At 34.6% G+C, this 19,759-nt stretch overlaps 1 protein-coding gene across 1 annotated transcript; it reads right to left on the bottom strand.

Moving 5' to 3' along the window:
* Nucleotides 1-1,011: 1,011 nt before the first annotated feature.
* Nucleotides 1,012-19,432, bottom strand: Spt6 (transcription elongation factor Spt6). Its single transcript, XM_068777617.1, has 24 exons — nucleotides 19,262-19,432; nucleotides 19,065-19,158; nucleotides 18,369-18,568; nucleotides 17,908-18,027; nucleotides 16,939-17,096; nucleotides 16,087-16,220; nucleotides 15,624-15,739; nucleotides 15,266-15,438; nucleotides 14,701-14,854; nucleotides 14,131-14,273; nucleotides 13,325-13,459; nucleotides 12,576-12,733; nucleotides 12,145-12,266; nucleotides 11,152-11,336; nucleotides 10,442-10,607; nucleotides 9,499-9,641; nucleotides 8,810-8,904; nucleotides 7,975-8,155; nucleotides 6,725-6,911; nucleotides 5,670-6,602; nucleotides 5,342-5,589; nucleotides 3,895-4,099; nucleotides 3,167-3,263; nucleotides 1,012-3,081 (listed from the first exon to the last, which is right to left on the bottom strand). Exons 1-24 carry the CDS (start codon nucleotides 19,298-19,300, stop codon nucleotides 2,060-2,062), a joined length of 5,208 nt encoding a protein of 1,735 aa, XP_068633718.1. The 5' UTR covers nucleotides 19,301-19,432; the 3' UTR covers nucleotides 1,012-2,059.
* Nucleotides 19,433-19,759: the final 327 nt, after the last annotated feature.

Below are 19,759 nucleotides of genomic sequence, written 5' to 3'. Positions count from 1 at the left end.
TATCGTAACATTTAAACATTGGGTATTGTACTGCTAACAATGGCATACTTGTCAATGATTTAATATAATAACTATCATTACAACAGTTCCTTAAACTATTCATAGGACAATTTGCATACTGTGTATATTCTAATAACTATAATTAATTATCTATCGGTGATACAATTGTCATTTAACATATTTATTATTTATTAACTTTAATTTTGAACTCTCTTTAATTGAAAAAAATTGTTCCTAGCATTTATGTGCCTTAGACATTATTTAATCACTGCTACAATAGTAAAAACTCTATTGTTACTATTAAGAATTTGCATCCATTTATACGCAGATGTTATTCATAAACATTTATTAAATACCACAAAAATCAATTTTGAATTAAATTTTACTAATTGTAAATATCTAATTTCCACTTTAACTTCTTAGCATATTGTTTCTCGATACATAAAAAAGCGAATTATTTAATTAAATAACATGGTGAAAGATTGGAGATAATTAAAAGCCATTTTGTTCGAATGTTGTTCCAAATATTACGAAGTCCTTACTTTAGACTCGCGAAAATAACGTTCCAAATTAAGAACCATTAACTCACTCTTAAAGCTATTCAATGCAAATAAAGATATGCTGTTTTATTCAGATAAAAATGCAACGGTATTTTGTAATATTAAAAATTATGTCGATCTATCTAATTTAAAAATATTCCCTTTTTATTTATTTTTTAATATATTGTCCAGGGACAATTGTTTTCTTTGTAAAGATACATGAGTATTGTCAAAATAAACACATATTCTTCATTTAAAACTGAAGAATATCTTTTCGCGCGCGCGTTGATGCTATCATAACAGGAAACTGTTAACTCGGCGGCCACTTTAACAATAAAGTTAACAGATCTTCCTATGCAATTTATGTATTGTGCAATTTAAGCTGGTACCTATACTCTTGAAGACTTCACAATAATAAGTTATTTGACGATCATCATAAAAAATTGAGGTAAATAAAAGTCATCAAGCTGTTTGTCAATTTTATTAGATTTTTATCCCGCAAGTGATCGCATTAACTGTCAAGCCACTTACTAATTGTAAGACTTAAGAGAATCATCAACTGATTTACATTAATTCACAATATTTTAACAAGTTATCACCAAAGCGACAGCAATGTACACCGATGAGCTCCATACGGTCGGGTAAATATGTGTTATCGGTTCAATGTATGGTTTGAAATAATAAATAGTTACTAAAACGATAATCCCTCGTCAATTAAATTCGCTTAAGTTTGCTATAAATATCTTATAGTTATAACGTACATCTATTTCATTATCAAGATGTCTATATATATATTTAGTAACAACATGCATGTGGGTAATTGGTATTAAAATAGGAATTTTAGTAAACTCTTTTTTTTCATTATTAAACTACGAAACAAATGCACGCAATGCATTCAGTATATAGTAAATAAAACGAATTATACAAAACGTACAAGAAGTAAATAGTACACAAGCAACCGATGGTATATTAAGCTCAATAGTTTTAATTACCACTGCTAAACCATATGTCAATTTGCATGCATGTAATTTTGGACTGATATAAATAACTGAAGTGCATTTTTGATAATGAGTCATACAGTATGAAGTTGAACCCGTGCGTATCTTGACTACCTCGAAAGAGCATTATTCCATTCAACACACTTGTGTCACACCAAGTGACAATTTAGGTAGAAAAAAGAATATATGCATCTCAGAATTGTTTCAAATATTTGACTAAAATTAAACGTAAATTCCATTATGTGTAAAAAATAATCCACTCATGTGATTGCAAATTCACATCTTTCTCATTATTTATGGTTACAAAATAATAAATAACGCAAAGGAAACATTATTATATATAACGCCATTATTTCTGTAGCTTATCGGTATTTATATTCTAAAATATTTATTTTAGTCGTTAGTTATTTTGTGGAATTTATTGCTGATTGCCTTATAAAGCGACATTCCAACCACTCGGGTATAACAAGCACATGACCCCCAAAAATAATAGGGTAAATAAAAAATCTTTCAGTCTTATTTCTAATTCTCGTCGTAAAGCGGCGTGGCGTCCCCTAGTGACATGGATCGAGGTGATGTGTTAGTGTGGGGAGTGGAGCGGACGGAGTGGGATCGCGATGACCTGCCCGAGCTGTGACCGTGACTGTGGCTGTGACTGTGGCTGTGACCGTGACCGTGACTGTGGCTGTGGCTATGTCCGTGACCGTGTGGCGTCCGGGACTCGTGACGCGGCGTGCGTGACTCGTGCCGCGGAGTCCGGGATTCGTGTCGAGGTGTCCGCGACTCGTGGCGAGGGGTCCGTGATTCGTGTCGCGGGGTCGGCATTCCTTCACTGCTTCGCGGTGTAGACGGCGTGTCGCGGGCTGATCTATGTCGGACCCAATCTTCGGCCGCCTTTTGCCAATCAGACGGTTCAGAGTACATGGGCATCTGCACAGGTTTGTGCCGGGGCACAGCGGGTGTGAGGAAGTCCGGTTGTCGAGGTGTTGTGGCGAAAGGTGTCATGTAAGGCGTTTGAGCTGACGGCGTGTACGGTGTGTTTATGTAAGCAGGGCCGGGCGTGTGGGCCGGCGTATGGAACGCAGGCGTGTGTGCAGCCGGAGTATGGTAAAGTGAAGTCATTCCGTGCGGCGTGCGCAGTGCCGGCGTGCGTTGTACCGGCGTGCCCGACGGAGGGGGATCTCGGAAATGCTCTTTGAACCACTTTAACAACCCTCCCAAAGAGTCAAACATCCTTTGTCTGAATTTATAACCATCCGGCGTCACCGATATATACTCGTGGGTGCATCGGGACCGAGGTAGATAAGAGAGCAGAAACCTTCCGGGGTGGTTCTTTGCAGCGGATATTACATAGTGGATTTTGTTAGGGTTTTTGGCTTTCTCTTCTTTGAGCCACTCTTCAGCCTTGTCTCTCATGCCGCCAACTGGCTTATAATATTTATATGCAATAAGGTCACGCGCGTGGCCTGCCATTGGAGTCACGTAACGGGCAATAATTTCATCCAAGTCTTCAAACTCCGAACCCTGAATCCAGAGACTTCGTCCTGATAAAAAAATAATTACAAGTATTAATAAAATTTTTGTTGGTGTCTCGAAAAGAAAATGATTAAATGAAGATTAATACCTTACCTAGTGAAAACGCATTCTCCTTGCCTTCTTCCCTCACATCTATGTGTTGACAAATACCTTCAGCGACTTTCCATGTGACTGTTAAATGGTCAGAACCCTGGAAAAAAATATTTATTACACCTCTCGACAACAATAAATTCTATTGTGGTCTAAAATAAAAAAGTATTATTGGTCGGAAATTTCTACAATATTTACATCACTCAAACAGAGTTAATTAGTATGAACTGAATCCAATCACAGCCATTGGAAAACATGCCAACTGCCTAAAAATAAAACATCCTGAAAGACCGTCTTCTGGCCTTATCAAGCCGTCTATCCACCTTGTGGGTAAACATTCTACACTGCACTTGGTCAATGGACTCAGAACCTGGAGGCCACAGGTGGCATATTACTTTAAGCCTGCATCCATGCTGAATCCACTAGTCCCGCATATTACTTTTACTGGCAATTCCGTTACAATCTGTTTATCACACCAAATTAGGTGCATATTTACCTAAAAATATTGTTTTGGAAAATTACAAATAACCATTTCTAGAAAAACATAGGTGCCAATGAGCGAAACAGATTAATATGCCTGCTTATGCATATGAGATGATAAACTACAACTGCTACACAGATAAACTATCTATCTATTCATAACACAATCTATAATTTCTTAACCCAAAAATTACTTTAATTAACCTAAATACTTATATTTCCTACTGTACTTATTAATTTCAATGTCATACCTTACTACTAGGTCGTACAATAACTTCTCCCTGTGCCATATTCTCCATTAACTTCTCAGCTTCCGCAAAGGAGATATTCTGGAAAGCCGGGTGCACTATCACTCTTTTCACATACTGCATACGCTCCTTTGTTTGCTTGGCCTCGGTGTCCTTACGTACGTCTTTATCTTCTGCTTCTTGGTCGTAATACGGATCTTTAGAAGGTCTATGGCAAAGATAAAATAAAAGGAAATAAGTGACAATGTTTTAAAGCGGTGAATACTATTAAATATTGATTTATTAAATATTGATACTATTAACACGTTAAACGCCGATAGGAAAAAATAAAAATCGTAAAAATACTTTTGGTCGTAATTTGTTTATTATGTTACGATACGTATAGAAAATAAGTTTTATTCAATTCTGTACATGGGTTACATAGTTACAGTCAAATACATAGCTGAGGTCACCGGTTCACCCTATGGCGCCCAAATACAGAAAATATATTTTCCGGTACCCGGCGCCGCGCCGGCCACCCCGCCGGCCACCCGCTACACCAGCAGTGCGCTCGCGCTTACGGTGGTAGAACGTGTGTTACTAGATCAATTACGTTCCTACTATCTTAGCTGTCATCATTTTCTTATTGAATAGTTAATGTGCGAGCCTTTAGATATGGATTTAGCTATGGAGGACTTCGAATTTACGCAGGATGAATGGAAGCAAATCAACGCGTTAGAAATTTCTTTTTCGATCGCTTCTATAAACAATGACGCTCTTGTAGAATCGGATAGTGAACCCATGCTAATTTTCGTTTAAATAATAAAGACTCATTTGAATTATATATCCTGAATTTTTATTTTGGTTACTTTTTTCGCTATCTTTCATTTTTTCAATTCCTTACAAGGTATGTTTGTCCCACTGCGCAGTATAGTTCTACAGCGCCGTGCCGGTCACGGAGTACGAATAAAGTAACAGTCAGTATGGCCGGCGGCGAGAAAAAGTAGTTTGAATATGACTATACATTGAGGTCACCGGTGACCCCCAAGGCGCTATGATAGAGGAAGGGTGAGGTCACCGGTGACCCCCATGGCGTTTAGAGTGTTAAATATTGATTAATGAATAGCTATTATCCTAATTAAAGTATTGTATACCTTCCTCTCCAAAAATCATTAAAAATAAAGTAATGACAGTCTAGAAAGAAAAGGTAATTTCAAAATCAATACAATATATATACTCTTATGTTTATCTCCGAAGACTTTATACTGCCAGAAGTTATTGGCCTGTGGTGTTCCAATAGAAAACAAATAGAAAATAACGTAATGTAACATAGATTCATGGTTGCCTGGAAGAAATTACTATGTACCTATACAATAAACAAACGTGCACAATAAAGAATATTCAATAGATAAATATATAAAATAAATATTTTGTGGATGTGCTTCAGCTGAAATGATGATGTCACACTCACCTCCACTCATTATTTTTGTCCAATAAATCTGATGATTTAGATGTACAGTCAACAGAGAACCGTTCTACGTCTATTTTCAACACGCGACAGTGAACAGTCTGTCCAATCCGTACACGTTCCGTAGGATCCGTGACATGTCGGTCGGAGAGATTCTTTATGTGTATATATCCGGAAACTCCATTGTCTAGACGAATACGGACACCAGTTGCTTGCCCCGGACACGCACCAGCATCGAAATGATTCCACACCTTAAAAGTAATTACTATTAATCACTATCTGTGATTAAGAACATTACCATAAATTAATTTTATCAACATTAAATCCTTACCTCTGATAACTCAGGGAAGTCATTTTTATGACAGAAAGGACATTCCCACAGCCCAGTTTCGTCATTTCTCACAGGGTTAGCCTGGTCTAGCATCTCTCTTTGTGGCTTCCTGTGTGTAATTCCAACAACTGTCGCTAGAACCATTTTCCCTACGTAGAAAGTCTCGGGTGACTCTTTGGTTAAAATGTCGAACATCTCCTCTAATGTCGGCGAACGATAAGGCACTCTTAGATCTTTATACCTAGAGTTTAATTCTGCTCGTATGTCATATAATGTTATGCTCTTATTCCCAAAACCTTGTCGTTCTAACTCCTCTGCAAAGGCATCGAGATCCAAGTCTTTCAGTCTTTCTGGAGCTTCTAAAATCTCTTCCAAGGCACCGGCTGGGTTAGCATCTTCGTCTTCATACTCTAATGCATCGACCGCCATTTTTCTAGCCCATTCGTAGGTCTCCGGATGGACTCTGGATCCATCAAGAACCTCAATATATGCCTCTGTGCTGTCCCCAAGGCTACTAGTATCTATTTTGATAAAACCTGAGCAATTGATAAATACTTTTGGTCCCATATGACAAACTGTTACTAGCTGTGTTCTGTTTTCAAGTTTCTGATTTGTTTGTTTAAATAGTTTAATCAGTGCTTGAGCTTTCCTTGGACCCAAACCACAGACAAACTGAAGGAGCTCCGTGCCTCGGCCAGTTAGAATCGCCTCGTTGACATCAACACCTACTTCATTTATACGGTTCACAAATTCAAGTTCAATTCCATCTAGAAGATCCTCTTTGCTAATCTGATCTTGTAGAGGGTGGTATCTGAGACAAAGAATTTCCTCATCAGGTCCGCATAGCTGCGATATTTCCATTAAGGGGTCCTGTAAGAGACGGCCCTGGCATATGGCTTGGCGTAACATTTCTGGATATTCTCTGAAGTCATTCTGCAAAAAAATTATAACATTTATATTCACATGACGTCAATTTTTTTTTTAATTATTAAATTTTCAAACAAATACACTAATAACTTTTGCGTTGTCATCCTGTTTTTCTATATAGGGCTTACCCGGCCTCGTATACTGTTGCTGTAGATCTTGCTGATGTGGTTGTCGGCGATCTCGATTGGAATGCGGGGGAACTGCTCATCGTCCACAAGCCGCTGTATGCAATCTGAGATGTCCGCCTTGATGTTCTGAGCTTCGCGAGACTCCCCACCAATCACCACCACATGTGGTTTCTTTCGAAGAATAAACCTGAGTAACAACGTAAACACCGCTATTGGTACAAAAGCTCCATCATCATCACTTGTGGCATGCATCCAGCGTGTTCCACTTTTTAGGTTGACATTGTATGCTGCGCTTGTTAGCCCATAGTCACCATTCAGGAAGAAAACTCCAGTGGCCATTTGTTCTGCTCGCTTTGTGAACTACCACTATCACTTCAACTTGCCAATCTACAGACCTGTTCATTCCTGTCGATCACATAAAGATGTCCCATGCATAACCCTCTCTGGGGCTGGTTAAACAACTGTAAACTTGCCAATGAGGCCTTACGTGAGCAACAGTTTTACTCTAATTGTCAAGAAGTCATCATTCCTTTTTTTATTTCTGTTTATTTAGTCATAGACAAATGCCATTTGCTTATCTGCATTTACAGCTTAACAGAGCTTACGTTATGCACGAAGTGTCTCCTTAGATTTAAGATTTTAACGTCGTTTTCGTGTTTTATCTTATCATGTTATCTTTTTCAAAGAAAAATTTAAATAAAACTAAGCCACAGAGCCAGCCCAGGAACCTCTATTTGGACCTGTGCATCATTTGTTTGTTAACTACAAAGTTTTTTGATCACTCAGGCAAAGGCTCTGTGGAATAATTGCCACTAAAACTTTTTGTGCAATAATTTAGAACATAATAGATAGTGTAATTAAAAATAAACAGTAGATTTGATCTGCCATTTTTTATATGAACATAATTCATCACATTATACACGCGTATCCTGTCAGGTCTCTGAGTGGACTTTACTTTAATGAGATATTTACCGAATAGTCTCTTATTTATTACAAACTTTGTAATGAGAAGTTAAAAGTTAACTTGACGGGAGCAGTTTTTTTATTGTGTGTCAGATTTGTGCAAGTGACGAAAGGGTTATTAGTTATTAGTTGAGTTATTTTCTATGAGAGACTTGTAGTCCCTATATATAAATATAAATGTATTGCGATCTTTTTTGAGTTTTCTTTTATGCTATCCCTACCATCCATGTAAACAGATTTGAATATACACAGTTTAATGAAATTTATTATGATTTGAATAATGTTACCTCCTAATAGCAGACATGTCGGACTCCTTGTTCTGTCTCTCCGCAGCGTCCCAGCCGTTGCGACGGCACATGAGGTACGGCAGCCGCAAGTGGTCCACCACCTCACCCCCGCCCGCGACCACGCACGCGAACGCACACTGCTGACGATCCGGAACGTAAGCAATAGACATCACACGAAGACCTGGTAAATATAACATTCTTTATCAACAGATCCTAAGGAGTTTAGCATTCAACTAATATCTGATAGACATGTAACGAACAACCCACGGTTTTTTTTTTATTTTAAACAATTTTTTTTTCATGAAACAATTGAGCTTTATCATAGGTCGCGACTTCGTACATTAAATGCATTAATGCTACTGCTCACAAAAAAGTTTCCAGAGGATGGGCAGCAACGACCTCTGCACACCATAATACCGAGGTGCGATAGCTACTAAGCATGATGACTATGGTATATTCCTCCATAGATATCTATGCATTGCAGTGGGCGTTTATGGGCTGAAACGACGATCATTTTAATTTTACCCATTCACAAAAAACATTACCGACCCCTGATCTAATCCCTATGTTATGCGCTTTAATTTTTTTTAAATTACGGTTGTTTCAACACAGACTAAAAATTAATTTAATGATATTTTTAAAACTCCGTTAATATTGCAACCAGTGACAGTTGCTTCTTCAACAATTCATTCCATTTTCGCTACCACTAGCAGACTGGTTTCGTCTTCAAACTATCATCGCAATATTTGATTTTCTTTATTAACAACACCAGTGTTGCACTGGTACTACTGAGGTATTAATATTAACACCATCATATACGACAATACTTTCTCACCATTAGAGGTGTCCCATTCTTCGTCATCGTCGTCGGACACTCGCGACTCGTACGGCGCCACCTTCAGCCAGTCATACAAGCGACGACGGCAACACCTGATGACAAATAAAATTTATAACATCTATTAACATTTCATTACATTTGATGTTATATTATGCTGCTAACCGATATATGCTTTGTGCAGCTTTATCGATGGTGAGCTTTTGGAAAAAGAAGGTTGGCGGACTAATAATTTACGCTAAGAAATCGTATCCCAATTACAGCGGAGACGTACGTACGAAAAAAGTCTATTCGGGTGTATGTGCATAGGCAAAACGGGACCACTCGGCGGTCGGGAGCTACACAGGTCTCCCCTGGCAGCCCTGGGTTAAACGCGGTCTAGGCGGGCACGACCGCCGGTATTGTAAGTATACAGTACCCGCCGATAAATATTACACATCGATCTTTGGAAAGAGACAATCGGGTAATTTCGGCTTTGTAGAGCTATCTCTATCCCACACTACCTATGTGACGTTTTGTCGGTCGTTGTATTTCGTGCGATTTCATGAATGTATTTTATGTATGATAAACTGATAAGCTGATATTTAATTAAACAAAACCAAACTCTCATACTAACATTAAATTATTTGCTTGCGTAGTTTTAAGCTGATGTTTATAATAGACCTAGTTTGACTTGAACTTTGACTTACTTGAGGACATAGTCCTTAGCCTCCTGCAGCAGTACTGCGTGCAGTTCGCGCCGAAGTTCCGGCATCACGATCTTCGTGAGCGCGATGTTAACCGCCTCCGCTCTTAGCTCATTCCACGCCTGCACCGTCGCCGCGAACTCGTCCTGTACAAAACAACCAATAACTTCAAATATTACCACCAGACACCTCATAATCAATTCATTTACATTAAGTAATATATGCTTTAAAGAAAAATATTTATAACTTTGTCTAATATTACAATTACATACACTCTTTGCAAACGTTAATCTTTATAAATAAAAATTAATTCATATTTTCACAAAAGCACATGGATTAGGAAGGTTACACCTTAGGGAGAAGTAAAATAAAAAAAATTAGTGAGGGAAATAGGAAAATCAATACATTTCTATTTTAATCATGACAATAAAAAAACGATTGATAACTGTACGACCGTCAGATTATGAAATATATTAAAACACCTGTCCCCGGCTGTCAAAATCGACTTAATTCAAACTTGAAAAGGCGTCACAACCTTACTAAACAAAAATAAAACATTACAATAAAAATATATTGTATATATAACTTGCATTATTCGTAACAGATAACCTATTTTTATATGCAATTTTAATATATAATATTAATAAATAAAAGAAATCAATAAGTATAGTGAAAATTCCGAAAATGTATTATTTCTTTATTTTTGGGTCAAATAACTTGTCAAAGTACGAAGTCTCAAACGTTGCAAAAAAGTTACAAATTATATAGAGAATTTAATTTCTAATTTAAAGAAATTTGTTATTCAGATTTAAGAATTAAAAATTATATTATTTTTATAGACAAAAGTTTTAACATATTTCACATAATTTCTTGTACATGATATGTCCTAGTGGTTTACAGGCTTTGATTTATATGATTATAGGTATCAGTGATTTTCAATTTTTACCTTTTGATACAGTTGCTTTAATTCCTCTAGGTAGCTGGGGCTGGTATTCCCTTCTATCTGTTCACTGATGTTCATCTCGAGAAGTCGGTCCTCCACGGCCATTGTTAACTTCAGGAACTGGTCCCCAGTCAGGTCGCGGACGGGTTTCTTCTTTAGATATTTTAAACTGTCCGGAATTTTTTTATCGAATTATAAAAAGATATTAAAAAATCATTATTAATAAATCAATTTTAGCTTTAAAATGTTCAATTATTAATGTAATCACATTATAAATTGATGTACATGATCAACTGAAGTTTTGTAATATAGATCAAAAGATATATATCAGATGGAACTGTCGGTATTGCTTAGCTAATTTAATGTCTTCATGACTGACACGTAATGTAAATAAAAATCTATCACCACATGTTAGGATCTTAGTTGTGTATTTATAAGACCTGTCACAACTCCATTATAATTACTATTGGGCATCGTCAGCTGTGTCCCAAGTCATTGAAACTATGATAGTGTAAACAAGCATTCCCATAGTTTAGAACTATGGGTAACAAAAGTAGGCTACGGGGTTTCAGCCTCGTCACAAAAAGTACCAGTAAGAAGAGACGCTTTAATAACAGTTTCACATGCACATAACTTTCCTTTCCACCAGAGGACTGGATGGATATATGGTGGACTCATTTATGAATCCCGCACAAAAACATATAAAGTGTTACCTATAGCAGGCGTGGCTTTCGTCGATCTCCTTGAGGCCCCGTGGGGTGGGACGCACCGAAAGTGTAGCACGTTCCCGAAGAGCGTCGCGCAGAGCGCCACGGAGGAGAGGCTCGCGGGCCAGCTGCACGCCGCACATGTACACGGCACGCCGGACCACCTCGCCCGCTGACCCACTTGCCCCACACTACACGCAACAAGTAATACAAAATTGAAATATGCATCTATTATTATTATCGATTTACCAGATATTTCAATAACAGATGTCATATCCAAAAATATCAAAGTCATAATTTTGGTATCCATTCATTTGATAGAATATACATGTCAGTCTTATAATGTATTATTGTCTGAAATATTATTACACTAATTTTTTCTTTTACGAGGATATCTGATATATTGAAACTATTCTATTTTTTTATCATTTCAATCATAATATTACTTTAAATTGTATATTTATCAATAAACCCTATAATCACATTTATCTCATAATAATGTATGTACATGAACCTCCCTAACGTACAGTAGAGCAGTTCTAGTCAGTCTTATGCTATATCTCTAGATTTTTGTTTATTTGATGATTTTGTTTTTTTTTTATTTTTATTTATTTCATCATTGAATGGATAATAATATTATTTGTCTAACTAAATAGGCAAACTAATAATTCTTGTTATGTTCCCAGTATAGAAAAATTTAAACTAAATATTGACAATATAAATTTAAGGTTTATCAAAAACGTAATTGTTTTTTTTTTGGACATTTTTGGAATAAATTATTTAATGCTACATTTATGCCCTGGGGATAAAGTTATCGATTTAAAATAGACATTTAATTAAGTTAACCGAAACTAAGCGATGAAAATTCACGATTAAATCATTAGAATGTTGTAATAAAAGGATCAGTAATACTACTAATCTACAACAGTGATGCGATGGTAGGGCCAACACCAAGAAGATAGAGGTATTTTTAACATAAATAAATATGGTTATACTGACGTAAGGTGCAGCTGCTTCTAGAGGAGGCACCGCAGGCTGTTCCACCTCGTGCCTCTGGTAGTTGTCGCGTACGTTTTCTGCAAACTGCTCCGGGCTCAAACCGAACATCTTCACCAATGGTTCTGTATAACAATTATATTAGGAACATCTGGTAAATGTATAGTTCATTTGTTAACAAAAATCTTTTACACCCATAACCAATCACTCAGTATGTTATTTCAATTGATTTTTCAAGAAGAGAGAAAAGAAGCATTAGCTGGAGGTGTAACTTTCTAACCAATCGACTTGTATACTACCTTCCAATTATCTTCACAAAAATCAGTCCTCTTAATAAACAATTAAATACACGTAACATTAAAATAATTCTAGAAATTTGTATATGTAAGGCAAATGTTGAAAAAACTCGGTCATATAAGAGCCGGTTTACTTACCAATGCCCGCCTTCCTACACAGCTCGTATGGCCCGGAGCGCACGGCGTACTTGACGTCGTGCGGTGGGGCCGGGTCGTCGGGCAATGCCGCCTCCACCGCGGCGGCTGCCTCCTCCGGGTCCTCGCCGTTCCTCTCAGCCTCTTCTCGAGCCGCACGCCTGTTCACATCACACGCACATAGTAAAACATACCAGGGAGACTTTTGTATACACCAAAATATCATTTCAGTACTAATTATAGTACATTATCATTTCAGCCATAGGACATAGGTATCACATCATTCCTAATTCAAATTCATTCAGAAATTCTGAGCATTTCCCATCATTGACTGGCTCTGAGCTTGTCGATTGATTCAGGCAATTAATGAACAGAAATAAGTATGAAAAAGAATGATAGAAAATTGTAGAATGAAAGTCCCCAATAACAGGGGCCATGGAAAAAATTAATCAAAAAAGCTAACCTCCCCCCCCCCCTACTAAAAAAATTTACATATATTATAATACATATTTCATTTTTCCCACAAAAAGTTATGTACGCATTGTTTTGAAACATGCACATAGGATCTTTTGTCATTAATTATATAACGAATATCTTTGATTCAGAACCTTTCACTCTGTTACAAAAATAAAATTGTATGTATTATACTCATAATTTTGGGAGAAATTTTAAATGGAGAATATTTTAAAAGCAAGTTGTTGAACATTGAAACCATTATTATTAGAAAGCTAATATTATTTATATGTACTCACTTCTTTTCTTCTATCTCCCTCTGTCTCTCCTTCGCCTTCTGTAGCTTTTGCATCTCAGGTAGATCATTAGAGTAATACAGAAGGAAGTGTGTATGCACATCTCTCAATTCTTCTGGCGTTTGAACATTTTTCAACCTGTCAATAGATTTTATCATTTTTATACCTTTAATATTGGACTTCACTTGGTGTTACTTTTTGCCTTCCACATTAATAAGTAATTTTTACAATGGTGAAGTTAAAATTGTAAAGTTTATTTAATGTACTACTTTAAGGTAATTTTTAAAACTTATACATTTTGATTTGTTTGCATGAACTTTATTTTTTACAACCAAATAAAAATTTTTGAACCAATTCAAACATAGCTTGTAATGCTTGGTTTTTTGCACTAAACATTACATTAGATATTTACTTTAAACTTAAAATACTCAATGTAGAGCTACTCTTATTTTACAAAGTAATTCTAGGACATTGTTTACATAAAAGTAGAATTTGATCTATAATGGATTACTTGGGATATTAAAAATATTAATTTTTAAAATCATATTAATATTATTCAATATATCATTGTAAAAATATATCATATTATAACAAGTTTACATCTTTTAAAAGACGATCATGGCATCACAAGTTTGCACACTCATGGTTTTAAAAGATAATTTCAAGACATGTAGGCTCCCATAATTCTGGCCGTAATCAGGTTGTTACCAGAGGGGATAGCATTCCCAATAATGAATTCAAGAAACCTATATACATAATATTGACTAGAACCCGGATATGTTCCTGTTAGTACTATCTACCATATTTACCTTTCAATGTCTTCATCCTTGACTAATCGCATGTTATCAGGAATGGGAGCATCCGGGTTCTCCATCACTTTATCCAATTGAAAATCGCGCATATTCTCTAATAACTTAAGTAAATTTTCTTTACGCTGCTTCAACTGACACCACTATATATGAAAAATATTTGATTAGAAACATTGTCTAGGTGATACTTAATTTTAAATTATCAACTAAATAACCCCATTTGTCGTTTCGCAGACACCCACTGCAACTATGCTTTGCTTTGCCTTCCCTAAAGATATCTTAGGAGATATACCATAATCACCATGTTTGGTAGTCGAGTTGGTAATTGATATAAGTAGTGCTCATTGTGAATTATACAAGATTATATCCCGGGACATAGTCCTATACCACTTGGCTACCAATGCTGTGATTTTATTATCTTTTTATTCTGTATTTTTTTTATCCTCATTAAAGTAAGAGGCCTCCTTCTTACTTATCTAGAAGAAGGGATAAAATGGCAAAATTGTAGTGTAAAGAAAAGTAGCTTGTATAAAATCAACATGGTAAAGGAAATATATATAAAATTTTCACCTTAGCGTCGTATTTGTAAACCTTCCATAAATCATTAATGCTAAGTTCGGGTTGAACATATTCCTTGCGATAAAAAGCAATAAAAGGAACTTCCAATGTTTGATTCCGCATGAAGTCTAGTGCTTGTCGAATTTTAACTACAGTGCTTGCTCCTCTGGAACAAAAGTAATATTATTTAAACTTTTATATTTTAAACAACTATACAATGAGTTCGGAATCGAGTAATAAAGCATGTACAGGCTATTCTCAGAAAATTTATTAAAAAACTATCATGATTTTTAAAATGATTACCACAATATGATTTATTTCTATGATTATATATCTATTACTTTTCTGTGAATGACAGACAAAAATTCTTACTGCAAAATTCTTTATTGCCTAGTTGCAATTTTGTCAGTATATATCTCGAAATTATCTATATCCAACTTTAACCGGCCTTGGAGCTACTTAATTAGACATAAACATTTTTTAATAAATTTTCTGAGGTCACTTATTACCAGCTGTACCAACTACAGCTACTAAACTTGTATACCAATATTCGATAATAAAATAATTATGCGCTTACCTTCGCGACCGTTCTCTAGCCTCCTGTGTATCAGCTTTGGATACAGGGGGTTTCAAGAATGCTTGCTTGTATATCCATTCTGCCTCATCTTCCAATTCCGTGCTGCCTTCCTCCACGGGAGTTATGGGCACTTCACGAATTTGCATCCGTTCTGGTACATCAGTTTTACGTATCTGATGAATTAGCCAGTTTATTAATTATAACTACTTGCATACACATATCCATTGTTTAACATAAAACCTTTAATACAGATTATATGATTTTTTGTAATTATTAAAGATTATATATTTATTATAATAGTTTGTAGCCTGGAATACTTTAAAGAGAATATGCTTTTGTAATTTAAGACATGGATTACCTCATTATCTAAATCAGTGAAATGGCTTCTCTTCAATTCACTAGGTTCATAAATTTCAAAAATGGATTTCTTGCTTGGTCGTTTAGCTTTGCCCTTCTTAGTTCGCCTTCTTTCACCTGTGGAAAAGTGTTTACTTTACAATAGTGTTTCCCAAATTGGTCTAAACGGACCCCAGGGGTCTACGGCAGACTCGACGGGGATCTATATTAAGGTGGAAAAAGGGGGATTCACAATTCTTAAGTGTAGATCTTCGAAAATTATCTACTTTTTGTTTTACAATAATGTCACTGATAGCAGTTCTTTTATTGCCATATATTACTTTTTTAAATTGATTCGAAAAAATTATATAATCTTTTAAATGGGGTTAAACATAAATTCATGATTCTTAAAAAACTGTGTCTTCTTTTTGTATTTTTACACTAATGATAAAGTGTGTATATTAATTAGTTATTTCAGTTTTTACCTTCTTCCTCTTCATCTTCAATATACTCATCGAGATCTTCATCTTCTTCATCCTCATAATCTTCCTCACCATATTTCTCAAATTCATCATAATCAAAATCTACACCAAATATATCTTGACCCTCTTGCAGAGATCTGTAAAACCAAATAAATTATAATACTCTAATTATCATCAAGAATAATAATAATAACATTTATATGCTTTACATATTACATTATTTCTATTTTTTATTAATCTCTTACTATTTTTTATTTAAATATTACTATTTTTTATTTTCAAATTATTATTAATATTATTTATCTATATTAAAAAAAGATTTTTTTAAAGTAAATTTCTTTAACAAGTCAACACCATAACTAAGTGAATATGCTTTGAAATATTTAATCTCTGGTTACAATATAAAATAAAAATGATTACAATCCATTGCAAATTTATAATTGCATCTTCACATTATTTTGGTACAAATTAGCTTTCCCTAACTAACAAACAACTTTTAATAAAGATACATTAGCATGTCAGATTTCTTGACATTTTGGCTATGAATTTTTATGAAGCAATTTCAAATAATATATGCTTTTTAGGTAGTGTGATATGAAATTTTTAAGTAAGTAAGCACAAAAAATTGCAGATCTAAGGAGCTGTAAAGTTCTGGAGTAAAGACCAAGGAACAGCAAGCGCAGCATAGGACATGCACCCATAAAGTGAATTTAAAGTTGCCAGAGACTGCTTCCAACCATTCCTATTGAAAGTCTATGTGGAGGCCCATATCCAGCAGTGGATGCCATATGCCTGAAATAATGATGATGAAACTATGTACAAAAAATATTGATTACATTAATGTGTTATACTAACGCATCTGTGAATATTGGTTTCCGTTTCTTCTTTCGCTCAGCAATTGGTCTACCATCATCATCAACAATAAAATCGTCTGCATCTGATTCCATATCCTCATTTTCATCATCATACTCTACTTCACGCGGTGCAGCAGACTCGGAGCGATTTTCATCCTCCTGTATCCAAAAATTTATGTTTTTAGTTACCTACACTATACAATGACATTATACTGATAGGGACAATAGTGATGGAATAGTTTAAGTTTTTAATGGTTATTTATTTAGTAGATATACAACTTACAAATTTCATTTTCACAAATTACATAGGTGACAATTATTATTTCAATAATAATTTAACTGGTTTTTTGGAAGTTGGTGTCTATGACAAGCAATAGATGTATAGCTGAAATGATGAAGATGATAATGAAACTACACAAATGTTTTAAAGCCAGTAGGTAAAGGTAAAGGTACAAATGTCTGTTTGAAGCTTCTCTATTGTGAAAATGTTACTTTGGATATGTATCTGTTAGCTGTCTGTTGAACAAATAACTGTATATCAGGACCAGACAGTCTTATATACAGTACTATTGCCACTTCTAAAAAGAAATGACAAGCCATTAACTTAATATACAATCATCTTTTTTTATTACCAATTTGGTTAGTCTTGCACAGTGGCCAGTTTTACTATACATAATTTAAGACTGAATACCGCAGAATCTTTTCCACACTCACCTTTTCATTACTGAATCAATAATCATATGGTAAACCCTTAACTTTGTTGTATACATTTCTAACATGCAAATGAGAATTGGCTTCATTTTAGCTTTAATTGATACAAAAAAGTAAAGCATATTTATTGGCTGTATCTGTGTTCTCATTCTATTTAAACTTCAAGATACCGAGATAGATAGATAGAGATAACGAGAGTACCTTATAGAAAAGATTTATAAATTAAATATCAAAGTTAAACTGCATAATAATCACATACCTCATCAGAACCTCCAACAAAAAGCTTTTCAGCTATAACCTCCCTTTCCAAATCAGGGTCATCTGCACCTTCATTATCACTGTCATCATCTTCTAGACGTCGCAAACGTTTAAATTTGTTCTGAAATGTAAATAAAAATTAGGTAATAATAATCAGACAGACTAGAAAAAAAAATGAATTTACATTTTAATAAAGGATTTTATACATATTTATTAATTTCAATAAATACTTCATGTTTAACCAATTTAAGTAAAAATCTTTTGTGTTAACTGTTTGTTTTTTACATGGCATAAAAAAGGAATTAAAACTTTATAACAGTATTGTTTACTGATACTTTTATTTCACTTAGAAAAAAAATTACAATATTTTACACTGACATATATACATATTTACACTTACTGACTTATTTTACATAAAAATATTGTAGCCCTAACTTAACATACACTGTAAAAAGTTCTTACTCTAGCAACTTTAACTCCAAGATTCTCTTCTATAAGATCATAATCTTCATCCTCTAATCTGTCATCTAGTTCATCATCACTTTTCTTTCTTTTCTTTGGTCCAACACTAGCATCTGAGTCTTCCCCATCGCTACCAGATTCCTCAATTGGTGCATCATCAATCAAATCCTTTAACTCTTCCCGAAGTCTCTCCTCGTCATCTTAAACATAAATTTTATTGAACAATCTTAAACAGTTGTTATTGACTTGGACTTTAACTTGCGACTTCAATATTAAGCCAAAAGGACACTTGGAATAGATCAAATGTATTAATTTAAAGAAAAACTCATTTTATGCAATTTCATGTCTATCAAAACAGCAAAAAATTTCAAAGTATCAAATATTAGGAAAAAGCTTTTCATAATTGAATTATTAGATTTGTATGACTTGTGATTTATGAAATAAAAAACTATACAAACAGTGATTTATGAAATAATTAACTGTACAATCTCAAATAAACATCAATTATTTATAAAAAAAATTCTGTTTGTACACTTTTTATTTAAAGATATACAAAACACTATTTGTAACCTAAAAATACGTAAAACACAAAGTTTACGACGTAAGTGTTCTCGTTGTTATAGTAGTTTAGTAACGGGATTGGCACTGAGGCCGTACAAGCTAGGCTGCTGAAAAGTTACATTAATTAGGACAAACCTTCTTCTTCTTCATCCTCGTCATCGCTTTGAACAGCAGCTTTGCGCTTCGGTTTTTTACGTTCTGTAGGCTTCTCATCATCTTCAGAATCCAACTAAAATAAGCGTAATAGAAATTAAGCGTTATGCTCAACGTAATTGTGACAATAAACAGGCGAAAACTTAGTTTCGTCTTACGGTATTTTGCAAGTTACTAACCTCGCTCTCCTCAGCTTCGGACTCCAAAAAATCTGCCATTTCTACTTTATTTAGAAAGTAATTAAGCTATTTCCCTAAAATTATACAAAACTAGATTCCATACAAATTAAAATCTAAATTATAGTAATGATTACGAATATAAATTAGTAGACAGGTCGTATTTTTCTTCCATTCTCTCTAAGCATAGCTAGTAGCACTAGCAGTGATGTAGTTGTCAATAATAATCGATCTTTTTACAGCAACGCTTATGAGTCTGTAATAAAAGTCGATTTTATTTAAATATTTTTATAATTTTATAAATTTCTGCAACTTAGTAATTAAAAATTTATTAAGTGCAACGTTTGATTCGAGAAAAGTAAAAAAGTAATTAACCTAAGAAATGTAATTAATTAATATAAAAATTCTTACATAAATTTTATCTATAACAATAAACGTTTTAGATTTGACTATCAAACAATTAAGAAGACCATAGTTTTTGTTCTTTTAATCAAAAGAGCA

The sequence above is a fragment of the Battus philenor genome, unplaced genomic scaffold (genome assembly GCF_028537555.1).
Source record: "Battus philenor isolate CCGP_79_NKW_IND1 unplaced genomic scaffold, ilBatPhil1.0.hap1 SCAF_13, whole genome shotgun sequence".
NCBI classification, from domain to species: Eukaryota; Metazoa; Arthropoda; class Insecta; order Lepidoptera; family Papilionidae; genus Battus; species Battus philenor.
The sequence above is the reverse complement of the archived record's forward strand: the minus strand, read 5'-3'. Positions and strand labels throughout refer to the sequence as shown.

Coding starts and splice junctions, on each gene's coding strand:
- Spt6 (XM_068777617.1), bottom strand. CDS start 19,300: ATGGCAGATTTTTTGGAGTCCGAAGCTGAGGAGAGCGAG. Junction 12,267..12,575: donor GTGTAGGAAGGCGGGCATTG/GTAAGTAAACCG, acceptor ATTGTTATACAG/AACCATTGGTGAAGATGTTC. Junction 4,100..5,341: donor GACAAAAATAATGAGTGGAG/GTGAGTGTGACA, acceptor TCTTTGCCATAG/ACCTTCTAAAGATCCGTATT.